At 42.7% G+C, this 27,328-nt stretch overlaps 1 protein-coding gene across 1 annotated transcript in view; it reads right to left on the minus strand.

The window, feature by feature from the left end:
- Positions 1–27,328, minus strand: part of LOC148109753 (scavenger receptor cysteine-rich domain-containing protein DMBT1-like) — a 118,362-nt gene that overhangs the window by 81,225 nt on the left and 9,809 nt on the right. Inside the window, exons 3-17 of the mRNA XM_087862502.1 lie at positions 24,182–24,211; positions 23,395–23,424; positions 22,540–22,854; positions 20,911–20,937; positions 20,201–20,233; positions 17,323–17,352; positions 15,198–15,260; positions 12,106–12,162; positions 10,774–10,836; positions 9,519–9,836; positions 8,232–8,387; positions 7,938–8,033; positions 5,807–5,860; positions 3,142–3,213; positions 1,895–1,963 (exon numbers count right to left, since the gene is read on the minus strand). Of these exons, the coding sequence (XP_087718628.1) occupies positions 1,895–1,963; positions 3,142–3,213; positions 5,807–5,860; positions 7,938–8,033; positions 8,232–8,387; positions 9,519–9,836; positions 10,774–10,836; positions 12,106–12,162; positions 15,198–15,260; positions 17,323–17,352; positions 20,201–20,233; positions 20,911–20,937; positions 22,540–22,854; positions 23,395–23,424; positions 24,182–24,211 (1,413 nt within the window). The remainder of the gene's footprint in view (positions 1–1,894; positions 1,964–3,141; positions 3,214–5,806; positions 5,861–7,937; positions 8,034–8,231; positions 8,388–9,518; positions 9,837–10,773; positions 10,837–12,105; positions 12,163–15,197; positions 15,261–17,322; positions 17,353–20,200; positions 20,234–20,910; positions 20,938–22,539; positions 22,855–23,394; positions 23,425–24,181; positions 24,212–27,328) is intronic.

Consider the following 27,328-nt stretch of genomic DNA (forward strand, 5'->3'; position numbering starts at 1 on the left):
GCAGTTTTTTAAAATATGTCTTGATCACCATAAATACCACTTGAGAGAAATTAATTCAATCATAACTGATTTTATTTTAATAGACTTAGCCTCTGAACACTTTCGAAACAACTAAACATTCTCAACACCCAGGCTTCATTTTAGCAAGGTCAGGATTTATTTAAGAGGTCTACGTGATGAAATGAGAAACCTGATTCCCCTTCTGCTCTGTGCCCCTCTGTATGATGTGGTACCATGTAGAATGGCTGATAACTATTTCACCCTGGAATGACTCAACCACGTGGGACTACTGAGCTGCACAAGCCCAGGAGTCACCATTCACGTAGAACATGTGATGACCTGCCTGGGGATTCAATTCACAGTGCGTTCTAGGCGGGTGGTGCCCCCTGAAGTTGTTCAATGTGAAGACCCGGCTAACTGGCTTAAGAAAGGGACGTTCTAGGGCGGATAATCTTCAAAGCAAAAGAACTAAGCAAAGAATGAACTGACCTGACAGTGCGTATGAAGGGGTGGCAGTTTCAGGCTCTGGGGTTGGAGTGGGGCCTGGTGAATCATCAGCACCTGATGGCCAGAAGAAATCCACATGCTAAGGTCTATGGTGCCATATATAACATAGGAGTTATTAAAATAATCATTGAGAACTGTCTAAAGGGGGAGAAAAAGAAGCCCTTTACCTGTGCAGACAACACCAGCATCCTCCAGGTGCCCGCAGTTGTGCCCGGCCTCAGCCCTGTGCTCACACTCCCCCAGGTGGCTCTCAGTGCCAGCACACTGCACATCGTCCAGCAGAATCTTCCCAGAGCCCGCTCCAAAGTGGGCCCCTGTGGGGGCAGCCATGGCCTGGCCACACTGCAGCTGGCGACACACGACTGTGGCCTCGGCAAGGTCCCAGAGGTCATCACACACGGTGCCCCACATGCCCTGGATGTGAATCTCCACGCGGCCTGAGCACCTCCCTGTGCCATTCACCAGCCTCACGGCCATCCAAGCTCCTGGGGAGGCAGAAGCAAGACAGCTATCAGAGACCTGGGTCTCTGAGGTCAGGGAGATTTCCAATATTGGGGTATAATGCTAGGTGATAATTGCTCAAGTTTTCAGAAATTTTGTCTCTTGGTCACATAATTGTCATCACCTACAGTAAAAGAACAGCTTTGGTAGCTTTCTTTATTTATCTTTTCTATTTGTTCTAATCAAGAGGACTAGTCTTTTGCAGTGTAGCCCAACAGACCTGAAAGTCAATATCCCCAGGCAATTTTTAAAGGCATTGTTCATTGATTACCTGGTGACATATAGGAGATATGGCTAATGGAAATGTTAGTTCTGCAGTTGGAGGCAAGGAGGCATTGGCTTATGAGCTAAGGAGAAGGTCTAGATTTAGCCGAGGAGATCGATGTTGCTCAACTGCAGCAGTGCAAGGAGAATGGACAATCCAAATTACAAGTTGACATGTTGTCTTTCATATCTTCTGTTCTAGTAGATTCTCTGGTGTAGACAGCCTATTCATATACTTCTACATGATTTTCTCAGATCACCTTGGGATGAGCAGTTAGTCCTTGTTCCCACCTTCCTCCTCTAATACACCCAGTGGTAACATTGATCCACGTGCCCAAGAAAAACACACTGAAACCAACATGATCCTTGTAGTTGGGTGGGTCTTGGTGATCCAACCTTCACCACGTATGGTTGTATGACTCTAGTGTCACACAGTGTCTTCTGTTCATGTGTCTTTTCTGAGCCTCTGTTCATGCATTTGTGAAACGTTGGAGATCACACCTTCCTTTATGGTTATTGTGGAAGAACAATATTGGGAAAGCATGTACTTCTGTGCATGACACAGATCAGATGCTCAGAAAACATGGAGCACAACACTAGGCAAGTCACAGGGAGGCATTACCTGCTGGTGTGAGTGTAGAGTGAAGCGTAGGAGGGTGTGTTGTGGGTATGGGAGCTGACAGTCCATCACCTGTCAAAGGGTAGAAACAGAGACATCACTTGTGACCAAGAGCCTGCCAACCCCACACAGGAAAGAAGATGCTGACAAAGAGAACATTCTGAAAATATGACATTGAGTCGTCCACTGGTTTCCCCCACAAAGTTTTAGGCAGGGAAGCCCTCACTTTGCCTTGTCTTTACACTTAGTTCTCCAGTCTCTAAGATGAGGTTTTTGCAATATTGCCCATGGCCTGTACACTCTAGATCTTGGAGTGCTCATGAGTTCATTTCTGGTTCTCTCTGTGCCATCTTTCTTCTTTCTCTTTTAGGAAACCACCAGCTGTGTGCAATCATGGGGACATGGCATTTGTATCAGTGACTGGACTTTTTAGTCTTGCCTCGGGTGTTTGGCTAACTCACCTTACAAGATGGGATGCTTATCTACCACCTGGAGTGGATTCCTATTTTGTTCCTTATTTTGTCTCATCAAACATCAGTCCAAATGATCTTACTGCCATATCACTATGGGGTCAGTGGGCTGAATTAGTGTTTAAATTGTTAAATCACAATTAACCCAGCCAACTGGATATTTAATGTGGAGAGCAGATTTGTGGTGTCATTTTTTTTCCTTGGCAGAATTGTGTTGGTCCAACCGGCCTTAACTTTCAATAATAACCCACAGGTGCCATGGCTGCTGCCAGAGGAGAGGGAGATCCAGCACAGGTCGGATGCTGGAGGAACAGTGCCCACACCGGGGTCCTCAGATTGGGGGGCTCTGCAGCCTTCCCCATCCTCATAGGCTCTACAGGCACCAATTTGAGCTCCCTCGCCCTTCTGCTAGGATCTGATAAGTAGTCAGATGTGCTGGGCATCATCTGCTTTTTATAATGTTTTTAACCTTTTGGGTCTTTTTAAAATTGGTTTGATAGCAATGAATTGAACTCCTAGACCAGTGGAATACAATTTGGATTCCCCAGCAAAAACTACTGAGAGACAGAAAGGAATATTTTGAGAATTCTAGATGATAGATAAGCATCCCATCTTGTAAAAGTTGTGCCCCTTTTCATTCTTATCTACAGAGTTTGAACAGTAAAGAGGAATTGGGCAGCTCTGCATCTCCAAGTACCTCTAGCACGGTGTAGATTGACGAAGTGCCTTCTAGAGGGTAAGTAGAACCAAAAGCAAAAGCAGCAAGAAAAGAGGACCTACCTGTGAGTGCATACAATGAGGAAGAAGCCTCAGGCCTTGGGGTGGGGCTGGAGGCTGATAGACCATCAGAACCTGAAGATTGGAAGGCATAGGCATGGCTTCTAATAATAAGACTTACAATATGGGGCTTCTTCAGTACATTGCTGAATGGCTGGTGTGACTGCAGGCTGAGAATGCCTGAAGAGGCATAAAAGCAGTGACATCGTGGGAGGTGACAGCCCCTTACCTGCACATATGACACTAGCATCCTCCAGGTGCCCACAGTTGTGCCCGGCCTCAGCCCTGTGCTCACACTCCCCCAGGTGGCTCTCAGTGCCGGCACACTGCACATCGTCCAGCAGAATCTTCCCAGAGCCCTCCCCAAAGTGGGCCCCTGTGGGGGCAGCTGTGGCCTGGCCACACTGCAGCTGGTGACACACGACTGTGGCCTCAGCCAGGTCCCAGAGGTCATCACACACGGTGCCCCACATGCCCTGGATGTGAATCTCCACGCGGCCTGAGCACCTCCCTGTCCCATTCACCAACCTCACGGCCATCCAGGCTCCTGGGGAGACACAAGGACGAGGAACACCAGGTGACTGGCCTTCCCAACCCTGTAAGTTTTCCTTCATCCTTTGGAATCCCTAGGTGGTCATATCCCTGCTTTATAAATATGCAAGATCACACAGTACTCATGTAGCCACACAGTAATAACCAGAACTGTCTTCAATTTCAAATCCCCTCCATGAGTCTTTACTAAATCCCCCTTTTCAAAATATGAAACTCTCTTTTAGAAATTTTCAGAATTCCTAACTGCTCCTAATCATTTTATCTATATGTTATTCCTCCGCCATGAATAGGGTAAAAATATGAGATGTCAATATATCAATGAAATAAGAAATGACTGTCCATATGCGAGTCATAGCTAAGTAGACCCCTTGCTGGCCAGACTATATTAGTCTTATAGCAACTTGGTGCCTTTTGCCCCATAATCTTTACTATGTAAAGGAAACTGAGACAGGAACTAACATTTGTTGTTGGTAAGTGAAGTGCCAGAGCCTTAGAAAGGCACTAACTTAAACATTTCTCTCTTAATCTTTACAACCCCATGTGGTGAGCATGGGTTTCCATTTTACAGATGAAGAAGTTGAGGCAAAAGAAAAGGTGAAAAATGATGAAGAAAATTGCTCTAAATGCTATGACTTGTAAGTGGGCCATCTCCCGTTTTAACACTGCCTGTGGTTTCTCTCCAGCTTGGAGAAATGCCTCTGTCCAAGCTTTCCATCATCCCTTAATTTCTCAGGAACTACTTCCCATACCTCTAGGTGGAGGTGTCAAGTTCTCAGGGCCTGCCATCAGTGAGGGCTCCGAGAAGCTGTCAACTAGGAGGAACCACAAAGCTAGGTCACCATCAGTCAGTCGCGGAAGAAGAAAAAAGCAAGCACACTGCTGGAAAGTTCCATTATAAGACTCTTCTGGAACTTTGTGTTTTCTTTTGATTCATCTAAGTAAGTCACCATCATCACCATCAAATAAGATTGTTTAGCTTTTTAGACATGTGTTAGATATTCGTGGTAAACTTACCCTTGAGTCCTTGGCTCAGTAGACATAAATCCTTAAGAAACAAGATATATTTAAGAACATCATACTTAGGGAAACCTAAAGGCAATAAAGTCAGCCTCTGCAAATTAATAATGCTGTGTGCCACCATTCATAACGAATACTTATTCAATGCGAAGAAACTGAGACAGAGAACCTGCATTTGAAAGCCTTAGAAGCTAGAATATGCATACAAGTAACTGTAATATGAGGTGGATTATGAGGGATGTCAACAGAAAAGACACAAATATACAGGAAATGTCTTCTTCTGGAGACCAGGGGAAGCTACCGTGAGAAACGCGTGGAGGGGGAGGGGGGTGAGCTCCTTTCAGGTAGCACAGGTATTGGAGGACAGTGACCTTGAATTCAGACATTCAAGGACATGAGGGACTAGGCTTTTTTTTTTTTTAAGATTTTATTTTATTTTATTTTATTTTATTTATTATTATTTTTTTATTTTTAAGTAATCGCTAAACCCAACATGGGGCTCAAACTCACAACCCCAAGATCAAGAGTCACATGCCCCACTGACTGAGCCAGGCAGGTGCCCCACATTTTAATTTGATTAGAATATTGTGGTAGCATATGTATTAATCCCAGACACTTGGATTTTACATTTTCCTTACTGATACTATGCAGAAAACTTCTTAAGAGATGATACATTAAGAAAAGGGATTCGGGTCGAGTATATTGCATGAGCATGGCCTGCTATGACTTCTAGTAGGGATTTTATAGGATTAATTGTATATTAAAATCTCCTAGACATCTGTAGTAAAGAAACCTATTTAATGCAATGTTTCCTAAATTCATCAGACCATTGAACCTGTGTGTGTGTGTGTGTGTGTGTGTGTGAGTACAATTCATCTTAACATGGTGTTGATTTAGTAGTTCTGGGAGCATATTCTCAGAAACATCTTTATTTAACTACCTCAAGGATTCTGGTAGGGACTGGAGACTTCTAGTAATGTTTGTCATTAAATTGCCATTTTCTTCTTATTTCTAGAAATACAAAATAACTTGTAAACTTGAATAAGTTTTAAGATACAAGGTTTCAGTATAAACTCAAAAAAGCTGCATTTTTAAGTACCTATTGGTGTTTCCTCAGCCTCAGAGATAATGGGTGCCGTTGTCATTTCAGCAGCTACAATGAAAAGAAAACATGGGTTACTGATGAACAACCCCTCATAGACACACAACTAAGGCTGAGAAAAGGAAAAGTTATTTGGCATGCCAAACCAATTTCTAGTATCTCTTGGTGAAATATGAAAGCCAGTTCTAAAGGGCTTTAGTGAATTTCCAGCCCAAAGACAGGCTTGTTCTAATCTGGGATCTAATTCTTATTCCACCACATATTACAAATGAACATCTGTTTTCTGATCTGTAAAACTAAAAATCTGATAATGGATAGGAAAGAGGTTTAGAAACTAAGAAATGAATAAATTCAAAAATTATCATTATATCTCCAATGATAAATGCTTCATTGTTTGAGGGAAAAAGTTAACTCCCTAGCCACAAAGATAAATATCGAAATAGAAAGTTTTTAAAATATGTTTTACAATAGCATCAAAAACCATGAAATTATTATGGATAAGTCTGATAACCATGGGCAAAATTTGTATGTGGAAAAATAAATAATGAGATAAATGAAAGATCTCAATAAATGAAGAGATGCACTGTGTTGATGATCAGAAACCTCAGTATTATTAAGATGTCAATTTTCTCGGGGCGCCTGGGTGGCACAGCGGTTAAGCGTCTGCCTTCGGCTCAGGGCGTGATCCCGGCGTTATGGGATCGAGCCCCACATCAGGCTCCTCCGCTATGAGCCTGCTTCTTCCTCTCCCACTCCCCCTGCTTGTGTTCCCTCTCTCGCTGGCTGTCTCTATCTCTGTCAAATAAATAAATAAAATCTTAAAAAAAAAAAAAAAAAAAAAAAAAAAAAAAAAAAGATGTCAATTTTCTCCAAATTTACATATGGACTCAATACAATCCAAACTAAAAATCCCAGCAGATATTTTTTGTACAGATTGACAAGTTGACTCTGAAGTTTTATATCAAAAGCCAAAAACCTAGGTTAGCCAAGCAATTTTTAAAAAAGAAGAAAAAGTAAAGTTGAAGCACTCACACTACCTGATTTCATGACTTACTCTAAAGCTGCAGGAATAGAGACAATGTGATATGGGCATGAGAATAGTCACATAAATCAGAAGAATAAGAGGAAGTTTAGAAATAGACCCATGTATTAATGATTATTTTATTTTTGGAAAAGGTGCCCAGTTATTTCAGTGGAATTAGGAGAGTCTTTTAGACAAATGGCATTGAAATGATTAAAGATCTATATGAAAAAAAAATCCCTGGAGCCATATTAAAAAGTCAACAAAAATGGATCATAGAACTAAATGGAAAATCTACAACTATGATACTTCTAGAAGAAAACAGGAAAAAATCTTTGAGAATTCTGGTCAAGTGAAGATTTCTTAGATGAAACACAAAAGCACATTTGACTAAAGAAAAAAACTTGGGAAATTGGACTTCATTAAAACTTTAAAAATTCTGCTTTTCAAAAAACAATTTTAAGAAAATGAAAAGACAGGTTATAGACTGAGAGAAAATATTTGCCAAACGTACACCTGAGAAAGTACTTGTATCTAGTATTTTAAAACATATAATATTTGATATATAAAGACCTATATTACAACATGATAAGATATCTCAGTAAAGAAAAAAAGAAAGATAAAAGATTTGAACACACACTTCACCAAAGAAGAAATGCAAATAAACACATTAAAATGTGCTTAGTATCGTTAGTCATTAGGCGAAGGAAAGTTAAAACCACAAAGAGATAATCATTCTCATTATGGGAGAAAGACTATAATGACCAAACAAAAAATAGAAAATCCAGTAGGCAGGGAAGCCAGTTAGGAGAAGTCTGTGTTCATCCAGGGAGGAAGAGATGATGAGGATTTGGATTAGGACAGTGGCTACCAGATGAAGAGGAGGCTACAAATGCAACCTCAAGCTCCTAGCTATAAATGAAAAATTAATCATCAACAGAGACCTGATTATTTAGATACTAATGGATATCCAGATGTTTGCAAATATCTTAATAATTTACTTATACTCTTGTTTGGATGTTCAGCTTTGTATGTACATAACCATTAAAAATCACATAAACTAAAAACAACCAGAGAAGTGATTCATAAATACGAAGTTTGACTTACTAGATAGAATAGGTTTTGCTGATAATAGTGATGGTGTTGGTGTTCGTAATGAGGATGTGGATAATGATGGCATTGAGGATGGTGATGATGGTGATGGTGGTGATGATGACAACAATAATGGTGATGATGACAATGATGATGGCAATGACAAAGGTGGTGATGGTGACAATGGTGATGATGATGCCAATGGTGATGATGATGACAACAATAACGGTGATGATGACAGCGATGATGTCAATGACAAAGGTGATGATGGTGATGATGACAATGGTTGTGATGACGATGACAATGGTGATGATGGTAATGATGACAATAATGATGACAATGATGGTGATGATGATGACAACACTGATGATGGTGATGACGATGACAATGGTGATGATGATGATGACGACGATGAAGACAATGGTGAGGAAGATGATGATGATGATGATGATGATAATTCTGCTTCTATTTATTAGGATAAGAAAGATTCCTTCTTTCTTTTAAGACAATGGTTCTCAGAATGTGGTCCCCAGACCAGCAGAATAAGCATCCTGGACTTGTTGGAAATGCAAATTCTCACACCCCACCTAGACCCACTGAAGCAGAAACTCTGGAGGTGTGGCCCAGCAATCTGTGTTTTAATAGGGCCTCTGGGTAATTATGATACACAAAACAGTAAAATACCAATTGCTTTAGGATGAAAAAAAAAAATGATTGCAATGGCCCAGGTTTTTTCCTAATGTCAGAGGTACTCTAAAAGCACCCAAGGATAAATTTTTACCGATGTTGTTTCTTCACCTGTTGGAAAGAATAAGGTCCTACAGACTCCAGAGGGATGATTTTCTGATCTAGTTACTCTGGAAAGTGAATGGCAATTTTCTCTCAAATAAGTGGTTTGTGATGACTGATGGGCATAGTCATAGAAAACTATCCTAGGTCAATGACCATTAATCACAGTCCTTCATGGCCCCATGAGAGTCCTGTCTTACCCGCAGCTGCCTGGTAATTTCACTCTCATTTAGGAAGATTCCTACACCCTAGTGATTGGGTAGTTAGCTGATCCCTGAACTCTCTCTTTGCTGATATTGCTCTTCAATGTTGAGCTCTCCCTAAATGATGTCTGGGATCTACCCTCAAGCAGCTGCCCAGAAGAAGGGTCATTCAGGCCAGGATTAGCGGGTTTCCCTGAGGAGAGCCTGAGGGCATGAGAGCAAAGTCAGCACCATGCCCGTAATCTGAGTTCCCTGTGTTATGGTGGTTTGGACTGTAGACTGGGAAAACCTTTTAGGTTTCAAGTGATATGGACCAATCAAACCAACTTCTGTAAACTGCTCACAGCTTGATTTAACAGGGTCATTTTCATTCCACTTCTGTCACACATATAAATATTAGCTATCCAGAACTAGAACTAAGAATGGGATAGAAAAATGGCTGGAATCAGCCTTACCTGGAGGGGAAGGGGTTGTTGTCAGAGACCCTGTTAGTGAAAAGAGAGGAAGCCATTACCTTCACTGGCTGGGACCACTGGCTCATTGCTCAGTTTCTGTAATAACCCATTCTGTTTAGAGTCATTCAGACTGCACAAAGACCTCTCACCTGAACAGATGGCTCCAGCATCCTCCTCGTGACCACACTTGTGAGTGAACCAGGCATCATGGACACACAGGGCCAGGTGGCTCTCCTCACCACTGCAGTGCACATTGTCCAGGAGAATTTTTCCAGAGCCTGGGCCAAAATGGGCACCCAAGGGGGCAGACACCGCCGGGCCGCATCCAAGCTGCCTGCACACGACGTGTGCTTCCTTCAGGTCCCAGCCATCACCACACACAGACCCCCAGGTGCCCTGGTAGGAAACTTCCACGCGTCCAGAGCATCTTCCAGTGCCATTTACCAGCCTCAGCATGGGCCAGTCTTCTGTGGAAATGAAAATTAAGGCAAGTTTTTAAAACTTCCCTCTTGAACTCGCCCTATCTACCTTGCTTACAAATTGAGGGGAATCTTGTGATTACTCCACAAGTATAAGAGTGTTCTAGGAAAATATTGCTTAGTGATTACACCGTTGTGCAATGTGCTTTTTATTAGTCACTTAACAAAGCAGATTAGATCGTGGAATATGTATTTCTCAGGCACTGGTGCTTTAGGACTTGACATCAACAGGGCAGACATGAAAAATGAAGAAAATGCATTTCTGTCAGTGGGGAAATGCATAATTTAAATGGCTTATTCAAAAAACATAACACTACAGCAGTTAAAAGCAGTGAAGTATATATACATCAACATGGGTGAATCTCAAAAACATAACTCAGAGTAAAGAATAGGAGGTATTGAATGATACATAGGGGATAATGTAATTTGTGTGAAAGAAAAACACAGAATAAGAGATCCCATAATTCCCATTTGTAAAGATATTAAAACTGAAGATACATACAAGATTCAGGAGAGTGTCTCTGAGGAAGAAGGAGAGAACAGAGACTGGGATTGGGGAATTGGGGGAACTTCAAATTTATCTAGGATGCTTTATTTCTTGGTAAGACTGGAAAATCAATATAACAAAATGTAAGCATCAGTCATCTGTAGGTAAAGGGGACATGGCTATGTGCTTTCTTAATTTCTGTATATTCTAAACTTTAGAATGTTTCACTGAAACAGCAGGAGAGTGAGAATGATCAGGTCTTAAAGTGGTGGGAGACCCAGAACCATCCTGGAGGCTGTGATCTTTCTTCTTCTCACTGGGATCTTTCTTGGGTACTTCCTAGGCCTCACATTGCAGCCACCAGGCTCCCTCCCCCATTGTGGTGACTCCCAGCAGTCTTCAAGGGCAATGGCACCTCCTGTGGGGAAGGCTGCTGACCTGATGGGCTGGGCCAAGGAACATTGGCTCTGCGGCTGGAAAACAGTGAGTCTACCACAGGTAGAACTGGAACAGCATGGAAACAGTGATTAGAACTGAAATTCTTAACTCTAGGAAACAAAATGAGAGTTGCTGGAGGGGAGGTGGGTGGGGGGAATGGGTAACTGGGTGATGGGCATTAAGAAAGGCATTTGATGTAATGAGCACACGGTGTTATATGCAACTGATGAATCACTAAACTCTACCTCTGAAACTAATAATACACTATATGTTAGTTAATTGAGTTTAAATAAAAAATAATTATTGAATATCTACTAAAAACAAAAGAACTGAAACTTCTATTCCTGAGATAGACATAGGACAACATGTCAGAAGGGGACTCAACTAGTGAAGAGCCACCAGCTATGCCACACTTTTCCAAAACATGTGGGCTGGTCACACACTCATGAAGAATGACTTTCTAATGAGATTGAAGTCAAGTCCGGGCTGCTGATAGAAAGCTCCTAAATGTGATCCTGCTGCCCCCAAATGCCTCACTCTCTTTAGCCCTACATCAACTCCAGGTTCTGAGTAAAGTGCTCTGAAGTAGTAAAATAAGTCATTGATGAACTGAGCAGAAGTTTTTAAAGGATTGTGTTTATAAGGATGCTGATTATCTTGGGTGACCCCACAGAGAACACCATATAACCTAATGGCATGACCCATTTGTCTGTGCCTCCCACCTGGATAGTGAGGACCTTGTTCTACCTGGTATGATAGTTGGTAACTTTTCATTATCTGCTGAGGTTGAAAAATTTTTTGTTAGAAGAATTTGGCTTCATTTGGCTTCACAGTTTGCTCACCTGTGAAATACTAACTTTTTTTGAGGAGGGATATTAGTACAAGTAGGGGCAACTGGCATTTCTAGAGTGATGCCTGTGTCCTTGAGCAGAGGGATTTGCCTCCACTCTGACCACTGCACTGACTAACAGGATGGTTCTTATCCAAGACTGAAGTTACCCCAAGAGGGGTTAAGTAGGCTGTCCACATGTGCACCCCTCACACATTCATTTATTGATTCAATAAATTTGTTGGGTGCTTACTGTGTGCCAACCCCTGTGATAGGTGCTAAAGGTACAGAGATGAGCAAGGCAGACAAAACCCTTGTCTTCATGGAACATCAATCTGGTATCAAAGTTGACACTGGCATCACATTATGTCTAGATCCCTTGGTAGTGAATTTTCCCTGGCCCTAATCTTCAGTTCATCCTTCCTATGGGCTCAAATGCTGGAAGTGGCAAATACAAGGTATCGTACCCATTTTTGGTGGTTGTAGCTCATAGCTTGTTTGCCTCCCTGATGATGAGGTTGGGTGGTTAACATCTTCTGGGACTGTGGAAGTTGAGAGAGCTGTTGGGAAACAATACAAGGAAAATGACTCCTGATATTTGACACCAAATGGAAAGAGAAGGACTTTTTTCATCTGTTTCACATTTCCAGGAGAAGAATTCGATGAGCTCTACATGAGTTCATTCAACGTGGAGAATTTTAAAGGGAACAGCAGCCTTGGAAATATGCCAGACACTAAAGACCACATACTGCATGACTCCATTTACATGAAATATCCAGAACAGGTAAATCCGTAGAGATAGAAAGCAAGTTGGGGCTTGCCAGGTGCTGGGGGAGGAATTTTGACAAAACGGCCGTGACTATTAGCAAAGAGCAGAACGCTGTACCCTGTTTACCCAGCTTAGCAGTCATGGAGCCGAAACCCTCTTCCTTGAGCAGTGCTGTTCCACAGGACACACCGGAAGGCACAGAAGCCCATACTCTTGGCTACACCACACTCTCCACCAAGTACTTTACACAAACTCACTGATTTGCTCCTTACAACTCCTTGGAATGTATAGTTATTACCCCCATTTCCAATAAAGAAACTGAGTGCAAAGAGGCAAAGAAAAACTGGTGAGAGCGACACAGTGGGAGGTAGGAGAGAGTGGCCCCAAACCCAGTGGTCCAGCACTTGGCTCTGAGCATTGTGCTGGCAAGTGATGGAATATGTCACTCAGGTTTCAAAAGAATCCTTAGTCACTTAGACACGAGATCTAAGAATTTAATGTGTTTTCTCTCTCTTCTGTTAATGTTTGGAAGTAGACAGAGATATGCAAACTGGGATCAGCCAGATGGGATTCATTTATCCAAGCATTTACTTGTTTCTTCATTTAACAAACACTGAATGCCCGTAAGAGAGCGGTCATTGTTCTCTAGACTGTGTGTGGGGGAGGGGGGAACACTGTCATGGACGAGAAACATATGGATTTTGCTCCAAGAAGCTGACCATGTCATTGGAGCGACAAGTGGATACAAACAACAGTCAGGAAAGGAATAGGAGCTAAAAGTGAGGACAGACACAGAGGTGGGATCTAGAAGAGGGAAGCGCTGCTGCCAGCTTGGGATGGGAAAGATTGGACAAGGTGTGCAGGGCGGGGGGCAGAGACTGGTGTCTTTGTGGACCACCAATAGGCAATGGACATGTGGGTGTGGGAGAAATGGAAGAATAAGAAAATAAATGCAGGCCTGGCTCAGAGATTAGCCCATCTTTTGACTCTTAGCTTCCCTTGCCTCAAATGGATCCTTGTGGTTTCTAAATAGGTAATATAACCAGTCAGCCTTTTTTAGTAGTTTAAGGATTTTTTGTTTGTTTGTTTAAAGATTTAATTTATTTATTTGACAGAGACAGCCAGCGAGAGAGGGAACACAAGCAGGGGGAGTGGGAGAGGAAGAAGCAGTCTCATAGTGGAGGAGCCTGATGTGGGGCTCGATCCCAGAACGCTAGGATCACGCCCTGAGCCGAAGGCAGATGCTTAACGACTGTGCCGCCCAGGCGCCCCAAGTTTAAGGATTTTTAAAAAAAGATTTTATTAATTAATTTATTTGAGAGAGACAGAGAGTGCATGAGCAGGGGGGATGGGTAGAGAGAGAGGAGGAAGCAGACTCCTCACTGAGCAGGGAGACTGTCACAGGACCCTATCCAGCACCCTGGGGATCATAACCTGAGCCAAGGGCAGATGCTTAACTGACTGAGCCACCCAGGCGCCCAGTAGTTTAAGGATATTAAAATGGTTTAGAGAGTTAAGATAGTTCAGAGATTAAGCTCGAGGATTTTAAAGTCAGATTGTCTATATTAATCATTCCATCGACCTTGGAGACAGTATTTAACCTAGTTGAACATGAGTTTCCCCCATTCAGTAAAGGGGGTGATAGAAGTTCTCTCTCCAGGTGTTGGGAAGATTAGATAAGAAAATTCATGTCAGGCTGTCATGGGGATCGACGTGGCATAAGACAGTGCTGCCCAGTAGAAATAAAATGCAAGCCATATATGTAATTTAAAATTTTCTGATGGCCACATTTTAAAAAGTAAAAAGAAACAGGTGAAATTAATTCCAGCAGTATATCTTTTTTTTGAGAGAGAGTGCGCATGCCTGTGTGCACGCATGCATGAGCGGGCTGGGGGAGGGGCAGAGAGAGAGGGAGAGAGAATCTCAAGCAGGCTCCACACTCAGTGCAGAGCCTGATGCAGGGCTCAATTAGAGATCATGACCTGAGCCAAAATCAAGAGTTGGATGCTTAACTGACTGAGCCACCCATGCACCCTAGCAATATATCTTATTTAACCCAATATATCCAAAATATTATCATTTCAACATGAAATCAATATAAAGATGTTAATGAGAGCAATGCTACGTTTTTGTCAGACCATGTCTTTGAAAGACCCAGTGTGTATTGGACACGCACAGCACGGGTCAGTTCTGCTGAGCCACATTTCAAGGAGTCAGTAGCCACATGGACAGTGCAGGTATAAGGGCTTATTCAGGGCTATCGTCATCATTGTCAGAATATGGATTATTTGATGGTATAATTGAAATGTCAATAGTTACAGATGAGTCAGCATCGAGGAGCACAATGATAAAATAATCGTGACCACTACTCCCCACAACTAGGAAGAGGTGTCCCTTTTTTATGTGACTCACTGGTACAGAACATAATGAGGTCTTTCCAGTTGGACACTTCCCAGACATAAGGCCGGATGCTGTAGTTTATTTCTTAAAATTCAAAAGGTAGAAAGCAACGCTTTTAGTAATATCACTCTCTTACTCTGACACACACATACACAAACACCTCTTTTCCTCTTTACCCTTGTGAGACATGGGAAATGAGAAGCCTTGTGTTATGATTTTTTTTATTGGTAATAAACATAAAATAAAGCTGGACAGCATGAAATCCCAACTCTACCAGGGTCCTCTTGTCTCTTTCTTCTCAGATCATTCAATCTCAAATAGAACACCAGCAGTGTCCAGTGGGGTGGCAGAACAGTTGACTATCATGACAAGAGGGGCCATAAATCCAGTAATGGCGGTGGTGGTGGGTGGGGCTGGGAGTCCTACCTGATGGTGTTGCCTGGGCCACAGTCACGGGAGAGAACTGAGTTGAGCGGGCAGCGGGTAGAACTGTAATAAAGAAACATCTGTTACTAGTAAGTAACTGTTCACAATGACTTGGAGATGTAGACAACCAGAGGCTCCCTGTGGTCTCACAGAAGGTGATTTTGCTTCAACTCTGAAGACACCACTGCGTAAGTGATAGAGAGCCTAGGTCACCTCTCAGCAGCTGACCCTCAGCCCTGTGGATCCTCAGCTCAATCAGCTGTGTCCCCTCTCTCCCGGCCTTGATGTCCGGGTGCAGGTGTTTGGTGTTTTGTGACAAGAATGATGTGTATTGAATCTGAATATTCTGCCTAAGAGTTGGATGGTGGTCTGGACTGTCAGGACTCCCTGGTACTTGCATGCACTTGCTCTGCTTATTTCCTTCCTCGGCTTATTTCATTACTGACGTGTGGCTCCGTGGCTGGCATAGGTATTGCCTTAGCACGAGAACTCTCCATAAATCCACACAATCCCACATTCTCTCCTGTCTCCAGACCTGACTCTGCACCCTGTGTAGCCCTGGGAATTACTTACAATATCCCTTAGGAACACTGACAGAAGAAGCAACAGTGGACGACAACATTGCTTTTCTTTTTATATTCACTCGGGTAGATGCTACCCCTTTTTTATCACACCCTTCTTCTCTGCTTGCTTTCTGGGTCACCATATTTCAGCAGACATCCTGAGAGATGTGTCCATCTCTGTGCCACTGAGCAGAACAACTCCAGAATTGTATTTAAGCATGGGAGGCAGAATACTGGGCCCCCAAAGATGTCCACATCCTAATCCCTGGAACCTATAACTATGTCGTGTTACATGGCAAGGGGAATTAAGGCTGTGGATGAAATTCAGGTTGCTCATCAGCTGTCTTAGGATAAGGGACATTATCCTCATCATCCAGGTGAGCCCCGTGTAATCACAAGCATTCTTAAAAGTGGAAACAAAGGCAGAAGAAGAGAGTCAGAGGGAAATCTGAAGACACTACACTGTTGTGTTTGAAGATAAACGAACGTAGCCATGAGCCAAAGAATGAAGACGCCTCTAGAAACTGGAAAAAGCAAGGAAATGGATCCTTCCCTAGAGCCTCCAGAATGAACATAACTTGGCTGACACACTGATTTAATTCAGTGAGATTTATTTTGGACTCCTGATCCAGAACTACAAGATAATATATTTGTGTTGTTTATGCCACTAAGTAGCAATGTGTTACAGCAGCCACTGGAAACTTCTACAATAAGCAAACATTACATATGATCGAGTGATGCTTCCTCCAAAGAAAATTTGAGACTTATCATTTATAAAAGTTTAAAGAGTTTGGATATTCTCAGAGCAGCTGACCGAAATGAAACTTAAAGACAATTAGAAAAACACTATGTTCAAAATCGTTTCTAATATTTATTCAAAACAATGGCATTGTAAACTCGTTTTTTTAAAGAAGTTAGTCAATCTACACAATGGAATATTACTCAGCCATCAAAAAGAACGATTTCTCAACATTTGCAGCAACATGGATGGGACTGGAGGAGATAATGCTAAGCAAAATAAGTCAAGCAGAGAAAGACAATTATATGATTTCACTCATTTATGGAACATAAGAAGTTCAGTAGGAACTTCAGTAGGAAGATCAGTAGGAGAAGAAAGGGATAAAGAAAGGGGGGTAAACAGAAGGGGGAATGAACCATGAGAGAGTATGGACTCTGGGAAACAAACTGAGGGCTTCAGAGGGGAGGGGGGTGAGGGAATGGAATAGGCCAGTGATGGGTAGTAAGGAGGGCACGTATTGCATGGTGCACTGGGTGTTATACGCAAGTAATGAATCATGGAACACTACATCAAAAACTAAGGATGTACTATATGGTGACTAACATAATATAATAAAAAATTATTAGAAAAAAAAAGAAGTTAGTGAATCTATTGGTGGTGACACCCTGAAAATCAGCTCCACATCTACTCACAAGTAAGGGGCAGGTTATAATGAGTCACTCAGGAAAACAACTCAACAGTGACTCTCATTTATTTCTTTTCTGAATTTGGTTGGGCAATCAGAAATATTCCTGCAGAAAACAGCACAACAATGTTCTCTTACCTGATAATATCGTTGCTGAATTTCCATCACCTATTGGTACAAGTAAATGGGCATGCTTTTTATTCAATTAAATTTTACTTTACCTACTTATTGATATTCAACGAATCTTTAATGTGACAGGTCCAAAATATCAAATGTAAAAATACAGTGAACTCCTGGCAAAATGCAGTCCTTTGAAGGTGACAGAATCTCAGAAGTATTTGCTGATTTGATTGTTTTGAAGAGACTCTAGAGGCTTTAACATGGGATGCTAGCTCTTCAGAATGTCCACACATCGAGGGCAAGCTAGCACTCGTGGAACTGGGGGCCCTCTGCCTGTCCAGGGAACTGGTTCCCAACGGGGAGGAAGCAGAAGGACCATGGCCTGCTTCTGACCTGGTTTCTCAGCTCATGCTTCCCACAGGAGCCAGTGGCCTCATATGTTCTTCCTGGACCGTTGGTGAACAGTTCTATTAATCTATTTAAATATATCCCGCTACAGATTTCCAATGACGGATAGTAAAACATATATACCTGCATAGCAAAACCAGAAAAATAGGAATACAAATTTAATGGCAATATGGACGAAAGAGAAATTAGTAGAAAAACAACCAACTAACTAATTCAACCAATAACCGACAAAAAAAAAAAACCCTCTTAGCTAATTATTAGAACTGATTATTCAGCTAAGCTCTGACCTACCTGGAATTGGAAGGGAGATGGAAATCATGGTGCACAATGGAATTATAATTAATAAATAATTTGTAAGAGGCAGAATTGCCTGATAAGTGGTATCTTCCTAAAGGGAGTTATTGCCTTTGTTTGAGGATCGCTGAGCATGTTAGTGACTAATACACTGTCTTCAACACCAATTTTATAGGAGAGGCAGAATGCTAGCATGTGTCTATTGTTTTTTCATTCAGTAGATATTTATTTAGAACCTGTTATGTGCCAGGAACCGTCCTTGGCTCTGACACAAATGTGCCAAAATTCCTGCTCTCAAACAACTTACATTCTGGAAAGGGCACAGGATGAGCAGGTGAACAAAAGAAAATTCTGAAGACAATATCAGATGGTCTAAGTACTATGAAGAGATAAGCAAGAGGTTGACAAAATAGAACATGACTAAGACGGAGTGTATTTTGGATTGTGTGTTCAGGGGAATTCTCTCTGAAGGAATGATGTCTTAGATGAGACCTGATTACAAGGAGTCAGTTAAGGAAAAATCTGGGAGAAGAGCATTCCAGACAGAGGGAATAGCTGGTGCAAAGGCCTTAAGGTGAGTACTACCTTGTCAGTTTCAAGGGATCGTAAAAAATAATCCAGTGGGGAGCCCAGCACGAGATGAGATGTTTTCCCACTGGTCAGAAACATAGACAAGGATGAGATCATGTGGAGTCTTACAGTCACTATAAAAGATCTGGACATTGTTCCAAATATAATAGAAAACCTTTGGAGGGCTTTGAGTTGAGAGGAATGGTCTGATTTGTGATTTACCAGCCAGTTCTAGTTTCTGTGCCAGGAACAGAGTCCACGTGTGATGGAGGGGAAAGAGACAATGCAGAAGACTACTTAGAAAATTGTTGCCATAATTTGAGATGCTGAAGTTTGGAGAATAGAGTGACAGTGGAGTTGGGAGATGTTAATGGGTCTAGCATACATTTCGGAAGTAGAGCCTGAGAATTTTCTGATGCATTGATTGTGTGGAGTGAGGGAAAGGAAGCAGGGGGGATGGCCTCTTCAAGAAACTAACTGAATAGGAAGAATATGTCTATTTTTTTAAAAATAATTTTTTATTATGTTATGTTAGTCACCATACAGTATATCCTTAGTTTTTGATGTAACGTTCCATGATGCATTACTTGCGTATAACACCCAGTGCACCATGCAATATGTGCCCTCCTTACTACCCATCACCGGCCTATGAATATGTCTATTTTTAACATCCACCCTCCATAAAAGCCAAGCAAGCAAGGTATCATAATGTAGCAGACTGGCAACTGTGGCTCTTGCTAACTTCATGGCCTTGGGCGAGTTGAGTAACTTCTCTACGCTTCCGTTTTGTCATCAGTAAAGCAGCAATTACGATCATACCTACTTCCTAAGTTTGTTGTGAAAATTAAATAAGTCATGCATGCAAAGTGTTTAGAATTAATTCATTAAAGCAGGAGTCAGGACACTGAAGCCTGTGGTTCAAATCCAGCCCAGGGCCTATTTTTGTAAGTGAATTTTTTGGGAACACAGGTATGCCCAGCAGCCTACAAATTGTGATGGCTGCTGTTTTCATGCTACAGTAGCCGAGCTGAAATGGAGCAGTGACCATCTAGCCACAAAGCCTAGAAGATTTACTCTCTGACCCTTACAGAAAAGGTTTGTTGATCCCTGAATTAGAGAATCCGAAATAACTGTGCAGGCAAAGCTCTTAGAAAAATGCCTAGAATATCCTTAACACTCAGTAAACATTGGATCTTGTTTTCATTCCATGTACACGCCCTCATTTTAACCTAAATGGAGCTCTGTGAAGTGTTTTTTATCTCCTTAAAAAAAAAAATGAGAGTAAGTGGTTTGCCCAAGGTCATACTAAATAAGGGGCAGAGATGGAATGTAAACTCTAACCTCCTGTGGCCAAAACCCATTGTCCTTTCCTCATCCCAAGGCCCACCGGAGCTGGTACACAGGCCTCTCTTGAAGATGCTGCCACTGGGTTTACTAGTTTCAAAACTCACCAGCTCCCTAGTACACCGATAAATGGATAGTTTATGTACAAAATATGTAATATGTTGCTCCCTTCAAATTTGGTTCAGTAATCCCAACAAAAAAACTTCTTGTTTTACACCAAAAAGAAAATTTGCATTAGAAAGGACAAATACTGCAAATTCAACATGAAAATGCTTCCTACCCTGGGGTGTTGGCAGTGATTCCTCTGCATTCTCTGCAGGGAGAGGGGTTGAGAATTCAGTGGCTGTTAGCATGTAAATGTATTCATTCCCTTCTCCAGCCATACAAGACACACAGTGGGAACGAACATATGCTGAACAGTTGTGTAAGCTATACAAATAATTTACCAAGGTGTTTCCTTAACAGTGTTTTTTTTTTTAAGATTTTATTTATTTATTTGACAGAGAGAGAGAGAGAGCAAGCACAAGCAGGGGGAGCAGCAGGCAGAGGGAGAGGGAGAAGCAGACTCCCTGCTGAGCAGGGAGCCTGACCCAGGACTCGATGCCAGGACCCCAGGATCGTGACCCGAGCCGAAGGCAGATGCTTAACCAACTGAGCCACCCAGGTGCCCCCTTTAACAATGCTTTTAACAGAAATTCCACTGGATGAAAAGATCAATACCAGAGAATAAGTTAAAACCCTCATGACTGAAATGAAAATAAAAGTAACTCCCGTGGAAGGGAGAAAGTGGCCCAACCACACTTTCAACTTAATGGTAGGATCATCTTAATAGCCCAAGAATGTGCAAATAGTAAATAATGATTGTTAAAATATGGCATTCTGAACCCTCCCACCATTATTCCCTTTTTTCCTTTCTGATCTACCCATACCTGCCCAGGTCGCACATAGAATGAAAACCGTCATGTCGATAAGACAAAAGCATGCACTTACCCAATGCAGGCTTGAAATACTCAGTCTCTGTGAATATGTGGGGAAAAGAAAGACTTATGTTGAAAAAGGGAATTTGTTTCTAGAGATACTTCAATTCGAAATGAATTTTAAAATGAAAGAATGTGATTCTCAGATATAAAAATGTAGATTCTCCCTGCCTTAGTTCAGAAGACCTTAATTAACCATCGAATGGACAAATGTTTAATCCAGTGTGTCTAACAACACAGGTTCACCCATCTGTGCCTGTGCTGTTTCTGCCCTGCAGACTCTGTGACACCTCCAGGTAAGAGGCGAACACTCATCACAGTCACACAAGACAGGTGGGACCCAGTGGCTTTGCAGAGGAGACTGCTTTAATGCAATTCTAAACCAAAAATCCAACTAAACAACCAAAATAAAACAAAGGGGGAAAAAAAAGAAACAAAAGAAAGATGAAAAGGAACCAAAACATCCCCCCCAATATTTTTGCAGTTTGAATTGATTTAACTTACTAATTACCTTAGTGTAATATGAATACAGTGTTTCTAGTTGAATACAATTGGAATTTTCAGCAAGTGACCAAGTTCACTGTTCTAGACCCACTATATTTTTTCCTTTATTTCCCGTGGGCACACGCATTTATGTCTTTAACGTTGGTAGTATACTACTCATTATACTAGCCATTTATTTGGTGGAAATTTATCTGTATGTCTAGACCAGTCGTTCTCGATCAGGAGGAATCCCCCACCCTCCAAGGGACATTTGACCATGTCTGAAGACATTTTTGGTAGCCATAGCTGGGGGGGGGGTCACTCAGTAGGCTCAGGTGAGGGATAATGCTAAATCGCTTATATGCATGGAACAGTCCCTTCCGCAAGGAATTATGAGTCTACAAAGTCAATAGTGCTGAGATTGAGAAACTCTGGCCTAGAATGATCATGGTCATTAGTAATTGGTTGAAGGCTTGTGATTAGCGATACATAGCCTGGGCTCACAATCAACAGGACAAAATCCAGTGCTATTCTAATTTATAAACTCCCGGTTTCTCCACTTTCATTAGACTGCAAACTTTAAGTGGGAAAAACTACCTTTTAGTCCCACAGTGTCCTGAAGAAAGGTAGATTGCATTCAGTGAGTGATTAACGTCACTATTGACTTAAGTTGTCTTTTACCAATCATTTTGAAATCTAGTCCTCGTGATGGAACCCCTAAGATCTTCCACCATTTTTCTCTATTAAAAAAAAATCCATTTCATGGGGCGCCTGGGTGGCACAGCGGTTGAGCGTCTGCCTTCGGCTCAGGGCGTGATCCCGGTGTTGTGGGATCGAGCCCCACATCGGGCTCCTCTGCTGGGAGCCTGCTTCTTCCTCTCCCATTCCCCCTGCTTGTGTTCCCTCTCTTGCTGGCTGTCTCTGTCTCTGTTGAATAAATAAATAAAATCTTTAAAAAAAAATCCATTTCAACATCTTGTGGCTGGAAATTCCTGAGCTCAAGGTGAAGCTCTCGAATTACCAATGCCTCTTTACTTCTGGCTCATACATGTGGTCAGAGACTATCTATGACTACACAGGTGCAAGCATCACTAAGAGATTAGTGGATTGCCATCTGCTTAATTGGATGGGCACCCTCGGAGGGAGAGGTGACCATTACCTGAGCATACGACACTGGCATCTTCTCCAGGACCACAGTTATGGAGGGTCCAGTCGGTATGAGGACACTGTCCCAGGAAACTCTCTCTTCCTGTACAGTCTACGTCATCCAGCAGAAACTTGCCCTCTCCTTGGCCAAACTGAGCCTCGACCGGGGCTGCGAGGGCACGGCCACAGTGCAGCTGCCGGCACACCACATCGGCTTCGTTCATGTCCCAGTGGTCATCGCACACCCTGCCCCACTGACCATGGTAGAAAACTTCCACGCGTCCGGAACATCTGCCTGACCCATTCACTAGTTGCAATTGTGGCCAGTCTTTCAAAGATACAAAAATAGTACATGTTAGGAGAAGGAACACATTCTGCATTAACCCATTTGTTTAACTGCTCAACACGTATTTCTGGAGCATGCACTGGGTCACAGCAGACAGCACTGCAGGTATCATGGTTCACAGAACAGACCTGGTTTTGCTGTTACGGAGTTCAGAGTCTAATTTGCGGAGACTGGAGGAAGTAATCACATTAATCCAAAATTAGGTTCAGATTACAGCTATGCTAAAGGCTAAGAGGCAAAGGGGGAGATGTTTGTAATGTTTTGAGAGTGCATGTGGGGTGGGGGTTCCAAGGTATCTTTTCAAGGAAGTGATTACAGACCCGAGTCTTGGACAAAGAGTAGGAAGGAGGTAAGTAGACAAAGAAGGATGGGAGGAGGCAGAGGCTTCCCCAGTTCCTTAAAAAACAGTGGAGGTTTTTGAGTGAGGTGAATGCATAACGATCCCCAGATGGACTCATTCTGTTTGGTAGCACATGACCCACCAACCCATATGAAATGAGGAGGTAGAAAACCTTGACTCACCACCAGGGAATGGTGTTAGGATCTCAGCACCTAAGAGCGGAGAGAAAGAAATGAGGTGTCATTGCCATCCCAAAGAGTCCACCCAAGTTTACTGGGGAGCATCGCATGTACGTGGTGGGCTCACAGAGTGGAGACTGAGCTAAGGGCGGCCTCACGGAGTAGACGTTGAGCTAGGAGCGTGATTTGGGGACTGGATTCAACAGGCTCCTTCTGATCAGTGGCACATGGGACATGATAGTGTATTTGGGCAGCTCAGAGTCACTCACACATTGTTCCTTTAAACTGGATCCTTTGTGGGAACACGCCTTCTGCCAGAAAGGCAGAAGGGTTGGGTGCTTCTAGAAGTGTATTCCTCTGGCTCATTAAGAGACTTCTAAGGAAGAAAGGTGTTATAGGACCCAAGTTAACCAGAAATGGTGAGCTTTTCTCCACTCATTTCTGAATTTGCTAGAAATCTGAAGTTAGGATTTTCTTTAATATAATTTTAGTTCAATTACGTCTTTAAATGGTACTTTATTAAATCATATTCATATCCTCACTGCATAATTTTCTGAAATATGATTAGGCAACAGGAACAAAACAGTTTGGGGAGAAAATGCTTCCCCCAAACCATAGTTAAATGAGAGAAGCTACCCTTTTTCCCCTTTCCTTTCCTTTGTTGAGTTCTTTCGATTAAATTCATTGTCTTCTGCCCTCCCTCACTTCCACAATGGGTTGTGTTATAAAATCAGAGGATTGGGGACATTTGGGGGAGGTTCCCTTAGCTATACTGTAGTGTGATTCTTACCAAAAGCTCCTGAAGTTTCATGTTCATATTCTATGAGAAAGAGAAGAAAGGTGAATATAACTGGAGTCTATCAAAGATAACGAACATTCTGGAATGCCCTGTGCTTGCTGGAAGGATCAGCTGTTGTCCCACTGCTATGACCCCAGTGAAAAAGTTCAGTCTGGAATTTGTGCTCTAAGTGGTTATTCCAAAAAGGAGGCTTGAAAGACCTTTTTACTATTTTCAATATTCATTGAAATGCAAACATCGTAGTCTAAACTCTACACTCAGGAATAGCCCAAAACATTCAACTAGGGCTGGTTTGTTTAAGCGTCCTCCCCTGAGACTGGGGCTGGGAACACCTAGCCAGACAGGGGCATCTTGCTGAGGTGCTCCTTAGGTCCCCAACAGTACCTTATGTGGGGTATTTGAAACACTGTTTTCATATTGTGATAAATATGCTTGTATTGTAACTTGGAAATAAAACTCTATGTGACTGTTGAAAATAAATGGTTTCCAAAAAGAGTCTGTGCTCAGGGCAGGCCACCCTGGGCTGTGCTGTTTGGGGAATTTGTTTGAGGAACAAGGGAGCTGATTAACACATGGACAGTCATTCTCCATCATATGGTCAATCACTCATTTCCCCAGTTGACGTTCGGTTCTGTTGATGTTGGAAGGTGGGTCTGGCTTAAAAAAATTGGGGTGGTTCAACTCAAGGGGTACTGTGCACCTGGGGATGTGCCAGGGCTTGGGGGACGTGAGTGGGCAAGGAACCTAATATATGAGGAAAGGGTGAGTCTGCTCGCAGAGCAGCAAGACAACTTTGAACACTTGCAGTTTTGCCTAGAGTCACGGTGCATTTCCAGCACGTAGGCGTATTCAGTGGAGGGGACAGCACCAGAGGGGGCGTCTAGAGGCCTGGATATTTGCCATATGACTTTGGTCAAGGTACTTGACCTTGACTTAACCTCGGTTTCCTTATTTATGAAACGAGGATCATAAAACAAGCCTGCTTGAATTGTGTAAACACAGAATGGGAGGATGGATAGAAGGTACTTGGAAAACTGGAAATTGCTCCTTGAACCAACTGGATTCACACTTTGAGGCAGTCTCTCAGGCAAACCATCAATGATTCAGTATACCCAGATTTGGAATACCTGACGTGCTAAGATTAGAATAAAGATTCAGTGAATCTGTCGAAATATCATATTTGAAAGAAATTAGATTTTCTTTCCCCCCAAATGATAGTAAACTTAATCAACTTTAATCAGTACATAGGACAATCAGAGGAAATTATTGAAAAAAACTAGACTGAGGTTGACACTTGAGGAAGGAGCTATAGACAACTTTGCTTTCATTAGTAAAGCAATAACTAATCAATTAACCATCAAATAATTATTAATTAATACACTTACTAAAATAAAATCAACTGCACATGCTTGATTCCAGAGTAGGGTTTCTTAAACTCAGTACTATTGATACTTTGGGCTAGAAAATTGTTTGTGGTGGAGGGGTGTTCCATGTGTTGTAGGATGTTTAGTCGTGTCCTGACTTCTAAGATGCCAGTAAGCACCCCCTGGTTGTGAGAATCAAAAATGTCTCCAGACGTTGACCAACGTCCCCTGGGGGACAAAATCATCCCTAGTTGTGGACAACTGTTTAAAACTATACTTAAAAAGCGTTTTAAATTTCTCTGAAGTCAGATTCTTTTTTTTTGTTAAGATTTTATTTATTTATTTGAGAAAGAGAGAGAGAGAGCATGGGCAGGGGGGAGGGGCAGAGGGAGAGGGAGACGCAAACTCCCCGCTGAGCAGGGACCCTGACTCAGGGCTCAATCCAGGACCCTGAGATCATGACCTGAGGCGAAGGCAGACGCTTAACCGATTGAGCCACCCAGGCATCCCCTGAGGTCAGATTCTTAAAATAATTTGCTAACTAAACTATTCTCAGCCACCTCCTCCCCTCAAGGTGCCGCGCCCAAGGACTTCCTGCTTAAGAGACAGCAGAGTCCTCCTCCCAACTCTTGGGCTGCCTGGAGTTCCCAGATGAGACAAAGATGACATCTGCCGAATCCTGTCTGTCCTGAGGACTCACAGGAAGCACACAAAGTGGGTTCCAGGGGGTCAGGAAGTCAGAGGCGCTGGGGTTGCTTTTCCCCAGCAAGCCAGTGAGAGGCCTTGGGAATGATTTAATGGACAGGAACGCTCCTCTACCCCTTTAACCAGCTCTCAGGACAGAGTCGCCTACAGTGGGAGAGGTCCCAGCAGAGCAGGGTCTGGTCCCCACCATCACCAAGAGAGGGGAGTCTGCTGTTTTGTGACAGAAGCTAGCATGGGGAATAGTCTGGAAATCAATCCCATGGGACAAGGACATTGTGTTCACCGCTGAATCTCCAGGTCTTCTGTGATAACATTTTCTGAACGGATGAGTGCTTGGCTCTTGGCTAGCTGATGATGGCTTCGACCCTGCTTCCTGACATGTCAGATTTGGAAGGAGTGATCTGGGGAATGGGGGAGCAGTCTCTTCCGACTCTGCCATATTCAACAGCTGAGGAACAAAGAGGGGGCTGCCTCTGGCTCCTGACTCCCGAACCTGCCCCATCATATAGAGATGGTTTATTAGAGACACGCCTACTTGGTCTCTAGGCGATAGATGTCCTCAAAAAGCAGAAATATCAGGCACAGCATCAATGGCTATGAAATGGCACGTGAAGGATCAGAATTAACAGGTGTCTCCCCTCATAGCAGGAAGAGAGGGAGGAGGGAGGGGGGAAAGCCATTGTTTTGGTTGCTACTATTATTAGTATTCTTATGCCCATTGTGCTAAAGGGGAAATAATGTGTAAAAAACCACATTAAGAGGAAGGGGAGGCATGGGGGGCACTTCCATTAACGATGTCAGAGTCATCTGCCATCACCCTCCACTCAGAGCTCCAGTGCTCTGCTGTTGCTGTCTTGAAATTCTTAAATAATTTCTGAGACAGGAGACCCACATTTTCATTTTGCCCTGGGACCTGCAGTGATGGAGCCCGTTCTGTGACTGGACTAAGCCTTTTCGCTTCAAACCTAGACTTCTTTGCAATAGGCTGACCTTTGGCTTCTCAAATAGACACAAACAGTTGGGGGTAGATTTAGGGTATCCTCGGGGAGCCTGGGTGGCTCAGTGGGTT

Source organism: Ursus americanus, chromosome 6 (assembly GCF_024610735.1).
Source record: "Ursus americanus isolate L20-20 chromosome 6, mUrsAme1.1.p, whole genome shotgun sequence".
Taxonomy (NCBI): Eukaryota; Metazoa; Chordata; class Mammalia; order Carnivora; family Ursidae; genus Ursus; species Ursus americanus.